The sequence below is a fragment of the Taudactylus pleione genome, unplaced genomic scaffold (genome assembly GCF_031769625.1).
Source record: "Taudactylus pleione unplaced genomic scaffold, aTauple2 ptg000230l, whole genome shotgun sequence".
NCBI classification, from domain to species: domain Eukaryota; kingdom Metazoa; phylum Chordata; class Amphibia; order Anura; family Myobatrachidae; genus Taudactylus; species Taudactylus pleione.
This window is the reverse complement of record NW_028284632.1, coordinates 7,899,638-7,916,210: the sequence shown is the minus strand read 5'-3', so window position 1 is coordinate 7,916,210 and position 16,573 is coordinate 7,899,638. Positions and strand designations below refer to the sequence as shown.

Below are 16,573 nucleotides of genomic sequence, written 5' to 3'. Positions count from 1 at the left end.
TGCCTACTACCCTCTCCCACCCCCTTGCACCTCTCACTGCCTACTACCCTCTCCCACCCCCTTGCACCTCTCACTGCCTACTACCCTCTCCCACCCCCTTGCACCTCTCACTGCCTACTACCCTCTCCCACCCCCTTGCACCTCTAATTCCATATCCGGAGTTGGCGCTGGCAGAGTTCGGCTTCTCCTCCCTGTCCCCTGGCTGGCAGTGGGCTCTTGCGGGCGGCCCAGCATTATGCAGGGACACTACTTTGATCAGCGCTGGGCTGAAGTGCCGGGGCAGATGCGGTGGCATTTTGGACTTGGTGCAGGCTGTGAACCAATCATGGCACGGACTAGCAGCCAATCAGATGCAGCCGATTCTGATTGGCTGACGGTCTGCAAGCCGTGATTGGCTAGGGGCCGGCGCCAAATTTGAAAGGCTACCGCCAAAGATTCTTATTTGGCCGCTGATCTGTGATTGGTTTACGTTGTGTACCTCCGGCGAATCTGTCCTAGCTTCGGCCCGCCAGGACCCGTCATCTGATACTTGGTCAACTAAGCCAGCGCTGCTTAGAGATGAGTCCTCAGCGGGAAACATCTCCACATAATACTGCAGCTTCTCTTTTGCTACCAGCGCCGCTGACAACTACCGCGGTGGTTACTGGCTGAAGTAGCGGTATGGCATACCGCTGTATATCGTCTGACTTCCAGCCCTGAAAATACATATAAAGATTTATGTGCAAAAATGGGCATTTCTCTGCTCTATGAAAATACTCTATTGTGTGAAGTAAAGTGCAGGGCACTCGGGGCCTGATTCAGCAGAGGACGGAATTGCAAAGCCGCACAAAAGCAGCTTTGCAATTCCGTCCTTGCTAAAATGCAAGTGCAGCAGAATGTGTCTGACACCTCCCTTGCTGTGACCGAGGTCGCAGTCTGGGATCACCGCAAGATGGTCGCGATGGTTGCCCCTTTGGTCAGGCTGCGGAAGCTGAAGCTTTCCGCAGTTTGGCTGGGTCCTGTCAGCCTGCAAGACCAGGAAGTCTGCGTCCATGGACGCAGATCCTGGCCTTGCCTCTCCCAGAAAACAGGAGCAACACGGCCCCGTTTCCTAGAATGCAGTCTTGCCCAACAAACGCTTCTGCGCAGACACTCCTGGATGGCTCGCCTAGCAGGAACACTAAAAGCAGATATGTAACAAGTGCTTACCTTATTAGTGGTAGCTGGCTACTCAAGCCCAAAAATAAGCTACCTTAAATAAAAACAGCCCCAAAACAGGCAACTTGGGGAAAAAAACAAAACAATTCCGCTTGTTATAAGCTAACTTGGCAGCTATGGTGCCAGGGCATGCTCTGTATGGTTGTAGATGGATCACCTTCAGTAAATTTACCCTCATCATTTGCTATCCATGTGGACATCTATTGGGAGTAGTAGCCTGTGGCAAGCAAAGCAAGCCCACGAGGGTACCAGTTTCTACTGTTGGTGGCTGGTTACTACATTTTGGACAAAATAACAGTGCTTTAAGAGCATGGAACCGCACTTCTTCCATCTCATCGACATCACGTCCAGGTACATTAACTAAAGGGGATCTATACGCAACCATGCCTGTATGTGTAGTAACAGCAGCTGAAGTGTTAATCCATAGTCTACATACACCTATAACGGGTTACATGGCTGTTTGTGCATGCTGTATACACCGCACCTGTCTGTGAAGAATATGAGATATTGCTGGTCACTGCATACTGTATACACTGCACCTGTCTGTGAGGCTTTTATAGGAGATATCGAAGGTCTGTGCATGCTGGATAGACTGTGCCTGTCTGTGAGGCTTATATAGAAGCTATCGCTGGTCTGTGCATGCTTTATACACCGCGCCTCCCTGAGGGTTATATAGGAGATATTGCTGGTATGCGCATGCCGTATACACCTCGGCTGTCTGTGAGGCCTATATAGAAGCTATCGCTGGTCTGTGCATGCTTTATACACCGCGCCTCCCTGAGGGTTATATAGGAGATATTGCTGGTATGCGCATGCCATATACACCTCGGCTGTCTGTGAGGCCTATATAGAAGCTATCGCTGGTCTGTGCATGCTTTATACACCGCGCCTCTCCGAGGGTTATATAGGAGATATTGCTGGTATGCGCATGCCGTATACACCTCGACTGTCTGCGAGGCTTATATAGAAGAAATAGCTGGTCTGTGCATGCAGTATACACCACACCTGTCTGTGAGGGTTATATAGGGAATATTGCTGGTCTGTGATTTCTATATACTCTGCGGCTGTCTGTGAGGGTTATATAGGAGATATTGGAGGTGTGTACTTGCTGTATAAACACCGCACCTGTCTATGAGGGTTTTATAAGGGATATTGCTGGTTTTTGATTGCTGTATACTCTGCACCTGTCTGTGAGGGTTATACAGGGGATATTGCTGGTTTGTGCTTGCTGTATACACCACACCTCTCTGTGAGGACCATATAGGGGAAATTACTGGTGTGCTCTTGCTGCATACACCTCGGCTGTCTGTGAGGGTTATATAGGGGATATTGCTGGTGTGCGCCTGCTGTATACACCACACCTCTCTGTGAGGACCATATAGGAAATATTGCTGGTGTGCCCTTGCTATATAGACCTCGGCTGTTTGTGAGGCTTAGATATGAGGGATTGCTTCTGGCACAGGTGTCCAGAAACAATCAGAGAACAAGTTAGAAGTCTATAAAAGATGGAGGAAGGGAGCAACATACTTCAATATAATGTTACTGGTGGAAGGGTCACAACAATGATGTCACCATTTAGGCACTTGGACCTCATGTTGGTCTTAATGTAATTCTTTGATGTCTTAGAACAGGGGTGGGGAACCTTTTTTCTGCCGAGGGCCATTTTGATATATATATATCCTGAGGATGCTCCAGGGAGCTGTAAGGGCAGCGTTGTGACTGTCTGAAGCATTCTAAGGACGCTCCAGGATTCTGGCTGTAGGGTGCCATTCTGGGCACCCTGCTAGCCAGATGAGGCTAGCAGAAAAAAATCTCAGGGGGCCAGACCAAATGATTCCGAGGGCCTTTTACGGACCCCGGGCCTGAGGTTACCCATCCCTGTCTTAGAAGGAAGGATTGAAATTAGGTCCAAGATAAATATATTTGTGGTATTACATAAGTAAGCCATGTATTCCTGATAGTATATTCACGGGTGTCATTGACTGTCTGTTGCTCACTGTACGTATCTTACAGGTGTTGAAATGGAGAGTGGCCATCAGTTTTGCCTGGTCCGTCGTTTTATTACCTCTGAGCTGTGTGGCGTACATAACACTTGGCAGGTTCCGCATCTTTCACCCCATACAGTGCCTAACAGGTGAGTGGTGTTTGGGAGCTTGTGGGGTCTGCATCTGGAAGCAATGGGTAGCCTAGGGAGTTGAGCTAGAAGCAATTGGTAGGCTGGTGAGTCATGGGCTGGAAGCAATGGGTAGCCTGGGGAGTCCAGGTAGAAGCAATGGGGAGTTGGGGCTAGAAGCAGTGGGAAGTCGGGGGCTAGAATCATTGGGAATGCTGGGGAGTCGGGCTGGAAGCAATGGGTAGCCTGGGGAGTCGGGGCTAGAAGCAGTGAGGAGGCTGGGGAGTCGGGGCTAGAAGCAGTGGGAAGGCTGGGGAGTCGGGGCTAGAAGCAGCGGGAAGGCTGGGGAGTCGGGGCTAGAAGCAGTGGGGAGTCGGGGCTAGAAGCAGTGGGGAGTCGGGGCTAGAAGCAGTGGGGAGTCGGGGCTAGAAGCAGTGGGGAGTCGGGGCTAGAAGCAGTGGGGAGTCGGGGCTAGAAGCAGTGGGGAGTCGGGGCTAGAAGCAGTGGGGAGTCGGGGCTAGAAGCAGTGGGAAGGCTGGGGAGTCGGGGGCTAGAAGCAGTGGGAAGGCTGGGGAGTCGGGGGCTAGAAGCAGTGGGAAGGCTGGGGAGTCGGGGGCTAGAAGCAGTGGGAAGGCTGGGGAGTCGGGGGCTAGAAGCAGTGGGAAGGCTGGGGAGTCGGGGGCTAGAAGCAGTGGGAAGGCTGGGCTGTCGGGGGCTAGAAGCAGTGGGAAGGCTGGGCTGTCGGGGGCTAGAAGCAGTGGGAAGGCTGGGCTGTCGGGGGCTAGAAGCAGTGGGAAGGCTGGGCTGTCGGGGGCTAGAAGCAGTGGGGAGGCTGGGCTGTCGGGGGCTAGAAGCAGTGAGGAGGCTGGGGAGTCGGGGGCTAGAAGCAGTGAGGAGGCTGGGGAGTCGGGGGCTAGAAGCAGTGGGAAGGCTGGGGAGTCGGGGGCTAGAAGCAGTGAGGAGGCTGGGGAGTCGGGGGCTAGAAGCAGTGCAGTTTTACAGGCTGTTGTCAGAATGAGAAGTGATCGGATTCATTTGGGAATTTTGTTTCCCATATCTTAATGCTCATGATAATGAAAGTTTTATAGTGATTGGGATTGGACACACAGAATTTAAACTGCTGCTATTCCGGTAAGTGGTAATACGTGCTCACCTTGTGAAACATGGATCGGTATAAGAGAACAAATCACAGAACACTGGCGAGGATGACTGCCTTTATTTCTAAAGTTAGTTTATTTCTTAAAGTTAGAGTTTTAGACATTTGGTAGTTTTTAAAAATGTTGTTCCTGCAACCTCTTGAAGTATTTTATATAGTGCCAATATTACTGCATATTGTGTGTGCTCTTTTAGGTTTTTAACGATCTCTTTATCTTTTTCACGCTATGAATTTTGTTAGATTGTCTGTACATATATTCTGTCTTTGTAGATTTATTTTTTTATCATGTTTTATAAATAGACAAGTCATTAAACCGATAACTAAAAATTGATTTGTTGAGATTGTCCAAAATTAGTAATGCACCAGATGTATCCAATTAATAGAGTGTATGCCCGACCCGTCCCTCATCACATCGTCCCTTCTACTGTTCTGCACGGCAGGGGGGACGATGCAATGAACGACGCAATGCTGTTGCATGTAACGATACATCGCGCCATCATACATCGGATTGTGCAAAATGTATCATTACATCACATCCTCGCATCGCTAGAGTGGGCTAAATGACAAAATATTTTCTTACTGTTACTTGGGGGGGGTTAGGGACACTGTCATGTGCACTAAAATAAAGACTGATAAGTTTTGCTCATGCAGTATAACCCGTTTTCTATCACTTTGTGAGTATATTACATCTTTAGCGTGTCTTCCATTGTGAAGTGTATTCTCATGATGCTTTGTCATGAGCAGCCTAGCCGGTATTCAGACTGACTCACTAGATGTCCCCCCTCTCTCTGAGGCCTCCCCCGGCCGGAACACACTGACGCAGCAGCCGCTGGGCACTAGGGCTCAGCAGGGCCGGATTCTACAAGTAGTGTAAGCTACAACACCATTGACTAAATCTTGTATCTCTGCCCTGTTCCGCAGACTCCCTAAGTGATATTCTCAGCAGCTCCACATTCTTTTGTCTTCTACTCCTGTGGACGCTGCAAGGAGTTCAGTGTGCCTTCAATGTGGAGTCCTTCTCAGGTGAGCCTTTCACATATAGGAAGATACCTTCCAGTTTTTAGCTCAGTCACAAGGTATTTATTTTATTGTTTGTGATGCCCAATGAGCATTACTGATGTGCAGGGCTACAGTGAGGAAATGATTACCCATCACGAATATGTTGCCTGTCTTCAGGTGGCAGTGAACATTAGGCTGGACCAGGTTGGATTCCCTACTCCTCTGAGAGCCTTTAGACCTGAAGGGGGCAGAGTGGTTCACAGTGCAAGATTGATGAACTCTTTTGTGTGTTGAATGGAATTGTAAAGCACTTTGAGTCCTGTTAGGAGAAACGTGCTATATAAATAACATTATTATTATTATTATTCACTTAATGCCTCCGCCCACTGCTCCTATTTGACTCAATTTAGTTTACTTCTACAGTATGCACGTTTATAGTAGTAATGAACAGACAGGTTTTGGCTTTGATCTTCCCACCAAGTTTGCACCTGAGGGTTCAAGGCAAAACTTCATCTTTCATATCCAAAGCTTCATCTTTGTCCAAGCAAGATGACATTTACCTTGTTCTGAAATCCGAGCTTGGTGGAAAGATCCGAACCGCTCATCTCTAATTAATAGTAAGTGGGATTCTTGTAATGTGTTTGGGAACTATGAGGGGTATTCAATATAAATGCGTTAACTTCGCAGTTTTGAAGGCTGCAGTTAATGGAGCACATCGGAGATTTTTTTTGCGTTAAAGTATGGTGCGCGCTCCCGCTTATCCCCGTATTCAACATAAAATTAACGAAAACGGCAAACTCCGAAGTTGGATTTGCGTAAAGTTACGAATTTTTCCTTAAAATAATTGTAAGACCCCCCTAAAGTTGTAAAAACATGGGGGAACACTATGGGTACCCCTGTTTTAGCCTTTAATTGAAAGTCAGGTATTTAAATAGCCGCAGCAGGTGTTTTTTTCCCGACATTGAAGAAGTGATGCAGAAGAGCACTTAGGTTATTTTTTTCGTTTTTTTTAGTGGTCCCATCAAATTTGGGGTACATGAAGATGGGTACTAGCATATTTTGATGTCCCTAAACTAATTTTTTTAAAATTCTGCATTTGTGCACCTGCCGCTATAATTCTATTCTAGAAAACACCTGCCGCATCCTTGCAGAATAGCCCTGAACCTATTTGCCTATTGTTTAACAATTTTTTCCCATTTTTTTTTTTTTTTGCACCCCATTTTTTAAAGTCATTTTTTGGGGTGTCCCTATTTTTTTAAAAAACTTTTTTTGACACAGTTCTTTTTTAAATGTCAATCTCAGGGGTGCAGGCTACTTTTTTTAAGCCTGCACCCCTAAACCCCAATTCTGCACTTTTTTTCGACACCTATTCAATGGTGAAAACTTATCCCCGTTTTTTATCAAAGACTTTTCAAAAATGCGATAAGTCTTTGAAATTGAATACGGTGTAAAACTAAAACCAGTGATATTAACGCAAAAACGATAAAAAATGCGATATTAACGCAAAAAACACCCATATTGAATACCCCTCTATGTGTATTAGGCTTTTCCCATTTTTGATAGTTTGGAGAAAGGAAAAAAGTAAGATGAGAATGAAGTTGGTAATTTAGAATAGCTCCACCTGTATGCATTTGACTGCCTCCGGCATAATTATCTCTAACATTAAATGTAACCTTGTCTAATTAAAGCTCTTCTAGTTCCTTAGTAATGTACATATGAGCTATGACTCGATTTTCAAGCAATATATAGATTGCATTTTCCATTTTTACATAAGGTCATAGTGTCTTAATTGTTGTTGCGCCTCTGTTAGTTTGTGTCATGTGGTGCATAACAAAATCTTGTCCTGACAGTGAAGCAGTTACAATCAAGTCCATTAAAAGAAACAAACAAACAAACAAAAAAAGTGACCACAAGTTTGTAGTGTGCACAGAGACAGTATTACTGCACATAATGACCCCTCTCCTCCTATCCACAGTGGTGCCTTCCATCCCTGGCTCTCGGCTCTCCCTGATTGGACAAATACTGCTCCCACATCATGTGCTCCACTCACTTGTTCACGCCCTCATGGGGGTGTTGGTTTTCTGGTGCTGCACTCTCCTCAGTGGGGGTCAGACCCAGAGTCTGGCAGTCCCATGCAGTTCTGAACACGGGTGAGTTTAACTAATATACATGGCTTTGGCGTGTAAGGTGATGACATGCCTGATTGATCTATACAGTGTTGTGCCTTGCCCACCTTTTCAGTGATGAAGAACCCTACACTCATTCGTTGTGCCTGAACGAGCGCTACCTCTTCCTGCTGCTGACGGGAGCGTTTGTAGGTTACAGCTACAGCATCCTGTACTTTGTGCACAACATGAACTATCTGTCTTTTCCATCCGTGCAGGTAGGTACAAGCGTCGCCATTTGACAGCATATTCAATAGATGACCTTTTCCTAGGGCTGCTAGTCTATTACACATCTATTGGTGTAGTATATACCACATTTAATAAAGTTGTGAATTTTCAACACAATGTATGGATTACTAATGCCTATTTTATATGTTTGGCTTATTTTTCTATCAAAATGTTTGTACACAAAACCTCTTCATCTTCAAATGACTGCCTTTGATTTATTCAGCAATAGGGGTCCTGCTAAATCAGGGCTTGACAATTTTTTCTAAAATCTAGGAGCCAGGATGAAAATGTAGGAGCCAGACCACCGCCCCCCCCCCCCAAAAAAAAACAATTACAGGAGTGACTGAGGAGCACAGCTGTGTGTTATGCAACTGTTATACACACTATACTAGTCCACAAAATGGTCACAGTTGAATGGATATAGTAACATGGAGGCCCCCTTAGCTCCTCTGCTCCACCCCTCCTCCCTCCAGTAATAATGGACCACATTTCACATAAAATAATGGTGCCAGAAAGTACAACAAAACCCCCTCCCCTCGTGGTCACACCACTATCCCTCTGAAGCCGCTCCGCAATCCCTGGCCACGCATAGACCCTACTATCGGAGAGCTCTATGCAGCCGGAGACAGTAGACAGCCGGGACGTACAGGAGGATCAGCGTAGACAGGGACAGACTGCAGGGATCAGAGCAGGCCAGGATGGAAGGAGTCGTCAGTGCAGGCCGGGACAGGCACAGCAGTCACCGCAGGCGACACTCAGCACATGCAGTCCTGTGCATGATATGATCACCGCAATACTATAGGCACAAATCTCCACCGAAGCTGATGAGGATCTGCTTCCTCCCTCACTGCAAAATCTAGTAGCCAGGCAGCAAAATCTGGTTGCCATGGCGACCTGGCCCCCGGGATTTGTTGAGCCCCGTGCTAAATGTTTGTTTTTTAGAAATTATATTTCGTATTTTTGTCCTGTCTCTGAATTGATTTACCATTCTGTCCTATGCTTTGTATTCTGCATTTCTAGAGTGATGTTAACCTACATGTTTTTAATAAATACTTTTTAAATCTATTGTTCCGAAGCAATTCAAGTACCTGCAGTTCCGGAGGTGTCTGCCTATACTGCTAAGATACAGTTGTGTCCATTCCTTGTACTTGGTTAGGAACTGCACTGCCGTCTATTTCTTCCTGGGTATGTCCTAATGTCACTCTTGTAACCTTCTCTCAGCATATTAAAACCCGTTCTCTCATGCATTATACCGTTCACAGTTGCACCAATTTAAATGTTGTGCCTAGATGTATAGTTCTGTTAGATTGATCTCTGTCCCAGCTGGCTCCATGTATCTGTATAACTGATATTTCGTTTTTTTTAAAGGTTATATCCCACGGACATGGGTTCAAGCAGTTCTGTACCTACGCATGGATCAGTAAGCATTTTTATATTCATCACTCAAGTTCTATATCTAACAAATTGAGATTTATATGGTGGTATATCATTCATAGGCCTGTGGGATCTATCTCTCCTATACAGGCAGTTGCCACCACTCGATACACTGCGAGGACTCCTGGACTTGTCACTATTTTACCAGATTTGGTTGTCCAGCACATTTCTCCTCACCACCTGGCACATTGTGGTGTTAGTATTCCAGATCCACGCAACAGAGGTCTGTACTGATGAGGTCATCTGCTGCATTCACTGGTCTATAATGTAGAGGGTACTGTGGTAGGGTTACAGACATGGGCCAGTGTTTTGTAAGGGAATGACGTATCTCCAGCTGAGCTTAGAGGAGTACATATCACATTCGGGGAGGAGACTATAGATGTGTTGTAATCCACAGCAACCAATCAAGCTGCTTTTACTGGATTAGTTAGACTAATGGAAGCTGTCATCTGATTATTTGGTAATTGATAATAGACTGTTGCTTATTGTACCATACTGTTATATAGGGCCCTTAGAGACTATATGGAAATAGTAACCCGACAGGAATCTCTTGTGATGTGAAGGTCGGGTTTACTATATAATATATATATATATATATATATATATATATATATATATATATATATATATATATATATAATATATCTCTGAGGAGAGGGCCCTCTGCAGCCCAAAAACGTTGAAAATATTTTTATATATCTTGAGTACAAAGTATATTATTCTGTAGTGCTGTGCCTGGTTTGTCCTGCCTCCATTTCGGTGGAACTTTGTGTATGTGTGTGTGTATATAAAAAGTGCACTCTCTCGGTTCTAGAGTGTGTGTGTGTGTGTGTATGTGTATATATATATATATATATATATATATATATATATATATATATGTATGTATATATATATATATATATATATATATATATATATATAATGTGTGCGTGTATATATATATATATAATGTGTGTGTGTGTATATATATATATATATATATATATATATATATATATATATATATATATATATATATATATATATATATATATATATATATATATATATACACATATATACACACACACTCTAGAACCGAGAGTGCACTTTTTGTGCGTGCCTGAAAAGGGGGTGTGTCTTTGTGACATGTCCCCTTTTCATCACTTTTGGGGGCGTGCCCGGCACCTACGGACATGCCGGGCAACCCTCAAGCGCTACAGTCACTGTTGATGGATGGCGGGTGCATGCGCCCGGCATCCATTTACCGACGGTGACCGGTGCACCGCCGTTTTCCCCACCCACGTGACACTGTGGCCCGCGGGAGCGGACAGAACCCGCAGGCTGTTTCAGCGGGGCGCCGGAGGGCAGGGTGCTTTCTGCCCTTTAGAAATAGGACGGCGCCCCGCTGAAACCATCTAGCGGGAACACTAAATATTATTGTGCTCCTGTAACTGGATAGTAAGGGGGCTCTCACCATGTCTTTTTATCTCTCCAGGCCCAAGTGTTTCCTGTGCAGACCTCCTTTGCTGAGGAAGCAGACAAATGTCTCCCTAATGTATTAAGCTGCAGCTCTCCCCTTTTAAAAGTGAGTGCTGACCTCTTACTATTTATTGATATTATTATTATTATTATTATTATTATTATTAGTCTTTATGATTCACCAGAATATTACCATACAGATCAAAAGTATAAAAAAAACTAAACAATGTAGCAGAATAACAAATACACATGTAGTCCTAGTAATAACCTTATACCATTTGGCTGAGATAGTGGACCTAAGGAAGGGAAGAAACAGTAGCAGGAGGGCCATGCTTGTGAGAGCGTACTTTCTTAAAGGGCAGGAGTTTTGGGGAAATACTATATGTTAGGGAAGACTATATCAGGCAGCGATCTGGTTGGCAAGGGTAAATATGTGAGTTTTGAGGGAACCTTTGAAGAAATATATGTGGGGAAAAGTCTAATAGAATGAAGGAGAACATTCTGTAGGTTAGGAGCCTATGGATGTCGGGGAAAGTCTAATAGAATGAAGGAGAACATTCTCTAGGTTAGGAGCCTATGGATGTGGGGGAAAGTCTAATAGAATGAAGGAGAACATTCTGTAGGTTAGGAGCCTATGGATGTGGGGGAAAGTCTAATAGAATGAAGGAGAACATTCTGTAGGTTAGGAGCCTATGGATGTGGGGGAAAGTCTAATAGAATGAAGGAGAACATTCTGTAGGTTAGGAGCCTATGGATGTGGGGGAAAGTCTAATAGAATGAAGGAGAACATTCTGTAGGGTAGGAGCCTATGGATGTGGGGGAAAGTCTAATAGAATGAAGGAGAACTTTCTGTAGGTTAGGAGCCTATGGATGTGGGGGAAAGTCTAATAGAATGAAGGAGAACATTTCAGTTAGGGGCAGCACGGGAGAAGTCGGGTAGGCCCGGCAGTGAGGGGTGGTAATCAGTGGGGAGGTAAGGCAACGGTTACCTGCTGACCGGAGAGGGTGGATGGGGTTTAGATGGAAAAGGAGGTTGGAGATGCTAGCGGTAGAGGAGGGTGAAAGCTTTGTTTATGACTGCTGTAGTTGCATATGATAAAGATTGGGAGTAATTATACAAAAAAAAAATGGTTCCTGATGAAAATAGCACTTTTTAAACGTTGTCACTGACTCCTATGTGCTACGGTGCAAATATACCATGTGTTGCCAACTAAAAAAATTGCATGCTGTGTTCGGAGAATTATTACCATTATTATTACCAGTTATTTATATAGCGCACACATATTCCGCAGCGCTTTACAGAGAATATTTGTCCATTCACATCCGTCCCTGCCCCTGTGGAGCTTACCACACACACGCACGCACACATTTTTGTTGGGAGCCAGTTAACCTCCAAAATATTTTTGGAGTGCGGGAGGAAACCGGAGCACCCCGGAGGAAACCCACGCAAGCACAGGGAAAATATACAAACTCCACACAGTTAGGGCCGTAGAGGGTATTGAACCCACAACCTCAGTGCTGAGAGGCAGTAATGCTAACCATTACATCGTCTGTGCTGCCCAAGAGAATGAACTTCCCCAATCCAGCAAGATAGTTACTTTCAGGACTATAATCATGCCTACATAGTCAGGTGCATAAATATTGGGACATTGACAGAATTTTCATATTTTAGCCTCTATTCACCACCACAATCGCTTTGAAATGAAACAAACAAGATGTGCTTTAACTGCAGACTTTCAGATTTAATTTGAGGGTAATTACATCCGAATCAGGTGAACGGTGTAGGAATTACAACGGTTTCTATATGTGCCTCCCACTTTTTAAGGGGCCAAAAGTAATGGGACAAACTAAACAATCATAAATCTAACTTTCACTTTTTAATACTTTGTTGCAAATCCTTTGCAGGCAATTACAGCTTGAAGTCTGGAACGCATAGACATCACCAGACGCTAGGTTTCATCCCTGGTGATGCTCTGCCAGGCCTCTACTGCAATTGTCTCCAGTTCCTGCTTGTTCTTGGGGCATTTTCCCTTCAGTTTTGTCTTCATCAAGTGAAATGCATGCTCAATCGGATTCAGGTCAGGGGATTGACTTGGCCATTGCATAACATTCCACTTTTTAGCCTTAAAAAACTCTTTGGTTGCTTTTGCAGTATGCTTCGGGTCATTGTCCATCTGCACTGTGAAGCGCCGTCCAATGAGTTCTGAAGCATTTGACTGAATATGTGCATATAATATTGCCTGAAACACTTCAGAATTCATTCTGCTGCTTTTGTCAGCAGTCACGTCATCAATAAATACAAGGGAACCAGTTCCATTGGCAGCCATACATGCCCACGCCATGACACTACCACCACCATGCTTCACTGATGAGGTGGTATGTTTTGGACCATGAGCAGTTCCTTTCCTTCTCCATACTCTTCTCTTCCCATCACTCTGGTACAAGTTGATCTTTGTCTCATCTGTCCATAGGATGTTGTTCCAGAACTGTAATGGCTTTTTTAGATGACGTTTGGCAATCTCTAATCTGGTCTTCCTGTTTTTGTGGCTCCCCAATGGTTTACATCTTGTGGTGAACCCTCTATATTCACTCTTGTGAAGTCTTCTCTTGATTGTTGACTTTGACACATATACACCTACCTCCTGGAGAGTGTTCTTGATTTGGCCAACTGTTGTGAAGGGGTTTTTCTTCACCAGGGAAATAATTCTTCTGTCATCCACCACAGTTGTTTTCCGTGGTCTTCCGGGTCTTTTGGTGTTGCTGAGCTCTCCGGTGCGTTCTTTCTTTTTAAGAATGTTCCAAACAGTTGATTTGGCCACACCTAATGTTTTTGCTTTCTCTCTGATGGGTTTGTTTTGATTTTTCAGCCTAATGATGGCTTGCTTCACTGATAGTGACAGCTCTTTGGATCTCATATTGAGAGTCGACAGCAACTGATTCCAAATGCAAATGTCACACCTAGAATCAACTCCAGACCTTTTACCTGCTTAATTGATAATGAAATAACAAGGGAATAGCCCACCCCTGTCCATGAAATAGCTTTTGAGTTGATAGTCCCATTACTTTTGACCCCTTAAAAAGTGGGAGGCACATATAGAAACCGTTGTAATTCCTACACCGTTCACCTGATTTGGATGTAATTACTCTCAAATTAAATCTGAAAGTCTGCAGTTAAAGCACATCTTGTTTGTTTCATTTCAAAGCCATTGTGGTGAATAGAGGCCAAAATATGAAAATTCTGTCAATGTCCCAATATTTATGCACCTGTATGTATGTTTCTACTTCAGGGTCCATAGGGGGTCCACAGGGTTGACCTTGGGGTATAGGTTGGGAACCAAATCCGGGCACCACGCAGTTAAAGCTTTTAGCTCCCAGGATGCACTGGGTCCACTCTCCCTATAACCCCACCCCCAAGCCAGAGGCACCTCAGTTTAAGTTGGTGCCCGGCCGGAGTCGGGTCACCGTTAGCGCAGGGGGAGCTGATTAGCAGCCCCTAAGCTTATTTTATTTTTTTAGGGACAAAGTTTTTTTCATGGACTTTGGACTCTTCAGAGCGGCAGCGTCGGACTGTCCATAGGACGTCTAAGCTGCCGCTCCGTCACCCCGCTGGCGCTGAGACGCCAGTACAGATCTGGGGATCTCAGCGGGACCCCAGAGTCTGTACTAGCCGGACTCTGCGGGCGCCCAGGACTGCTGCCGGATCCACGGGGAGCAGGTAAGGTCGCGGATCACCGCTTGCGGTGATCCGCGCATTTCAAATGCAGTCCTGTGCCTCCGGTCTCAGGGGACAGACCGGAGGCGCCGGCAGTGGCGGCGGGCCCCCCATACCCCGTGTGTCCACTAGACCACCAGGGACTTAACGATCGGTGCAGGGAGCCGGCGTCCCGGGGGTTAATAGCCGGCCAGGGGAGACAGCCTTCCCTGTTACAGCGGCTCCTCCCCTCAGCTCAGCGCGCCTTTCAGAATCCATAGTCTGGCGTCGCTGAGCTGCTTCCTCCGCGGGCCACGCTTCCTCTGAGGTCTCCAGCGGCCATTTTATCTCTGTGGTGCAGCAGAAATCTCTCAGGATGGCAGTGAGTCCAGTCCCCCTGCGTACCTCACCATCAGGTCAGTGTACACAGCGCTGTAGCCTTCCCAGACACTGAATCTGGGTAAGTTGAATGCAGTGTAATAGTGCAGTATATTATATGACATGTTTATGTATATATGTATATATCTGCATTGTATGTGACTTATGCTAGTGCTGACTGTACTTTATTCTCTCACCTGTCAGTGTATATCTATCCCTTTCTTTATCTGCCCTAATACAGCTGTACTTAGGGTGGTTCTGAGACCTCACATTTATATACTTGTTAATATTTGTGTGGTTTGTCACATACTGTTGCGTGCTGCACGTTGCCATATTTTAGATGGAACTGTGTGTTGCATACGCTGAAAATGGGTCCCTGCAGCTAATTTTTGGCATCAGTCAGGACCAGTATAGTGCTGCTTAATATTTCCGCCAAGATTGGTCAGATATGTCTGACCAGGAGATAGAGCGTTATACTGCACCCATTTTTACTATCCTGCAAGTCATGTGCTGCAGGTGTTAGTGCGGAGGATTTGACTCATAAAGGGTTCTGTATGTGGCGTCATCTGGTGCCGGCCTCTTTCACGACCCCCTTGGGCGGTTTGTTTTCTCGGGATCCTCTCAATTGCGGATCGCCGGGCGGGCCCCATTGTTGTACCTCACTTGGGGTTACTTCACCATACTGCCCTTTTCATCTCAGGGTATCTCGCAGCTTCTTGCACTCTTCCCCTGTGACACAGACTACCGCTCCCTGCAGGGGTTTTTCGCAGTATATGAATTCCCCCTGGTGCCACAATAGTCTGTCATTCCCCTTGCAGGGATTACCACAACAGCCACCCTGGGTGGATGTCGTTTTCTACGAAACGCTAATTGGCGTGGTTGACGCCCTGTGGTTACTTCCCAGTTGGCTCTGCCGTGAACTGGGTACTGTTCGGGGCTCTTTCCCTCTTACACGGGGGGAAGCCTATTTCAGGTATTATTATCCCTGCTTCAGGGCTGGTAGCAGGTCCATTCTGGTTAGAGTGAATGTTGACCTGCACCTGTATCATACACCCTCAGTATTGCGTGCCTTCGGGTTACCTGTTGCTGACTAGCGGGTGGATCGCATAGCGGGACTCTGGATGTTGCCAGATAGGAGGTGTTACAACAGTGTTTGGCCTCCTGTCCCAAATTCCCTGAGGGTCATCACGAGCCCCTCCTGGGGGGGATGGGCGTGTTACTCGTCTGATTACAGACGTTACTACGCCTCCCATTCCTGCGTGGTCGGATTCTTCGGATCCGTAGGTGGTAACTCTGCCTGAAATCAGTATACTTGCTTTCAGGAGTTGTTACCCATCCTACCATGGCTATAGCATGATTGGTTAATACTATTGCATATTGGGTTGATGCATTTGTAACGTTTTTTCCCCTCCAACACGTCGGGGGTTCAAATGTATTTGGTCGCTCACGTAATATATGCAGTTGTCATAGGTGGAAATGCCTATATTGGATACCAGTCTCCTAACTTTCAGAGTTCCGGCTGCGACTGTATCCTCCGTAATACCCTATGGCTGCGCTCTGGGAATGCAGAGGTGCAGATACCATCTTTAGGGTTGATATTGTTTGGTCCTGACCTTGACAAGATTGTAGTAACATTGGCAGTATTACTAACGACAAGTTTACCGCTTTCAGCTATGCCCACTACAAGGCCTCAGACTAAGTCTGTTAAGTCTTTTTTGTCCTCTGGGTCAGCCTAAAGGTCTGTTTCT

General features: G+C 45.7%; 1 protein-coding gene across 2 annotated transcripts in view; it reads left to right on the top strand.

Annotated features, from left to right (window-relative positions):
• The window catches only part of NDC1 (NDC1 transmembrane nucleoporin), a 43,382-nt gene that overhangs the window by 2,345 nt on the left and 24,464 nt on the right, over positions 1-16,573 (top strand). For both annotated transcript variants that reach the window (XM_088479307.1, XM_088479308.1), the window contains exons 2-9: positions 3,211-3,331; positions 5,388-5,489; positions 7,441-7,615; positions 7,707-7,848; positions 8,935-9,043; positions 9,227-9,278; positions 9,383-9,515; positions 10,773-10,862. In XM_088479307.1, coding sequence (XP_088335433.1) covers positions 3,211-3,331; positions 5,388-5,489; positions 7,441-7,615; positions 7,707-7,848; positions 8,935-9,043; positions 9,227-9,278; positions 9,383-9,515; positions 10,773-10,862 — 924 coding nt within the window. The remainder of the gene's footprint in view (positions 1-3,210; positions 3,332-5,387; positions 5,490-7,440; positions 7,616-7,706; positions 7,849-8,934; positions 9,044-9,226; positions 9,279-9,382; positions 9,516-10,772; positions 10,863-16,573) is intronic.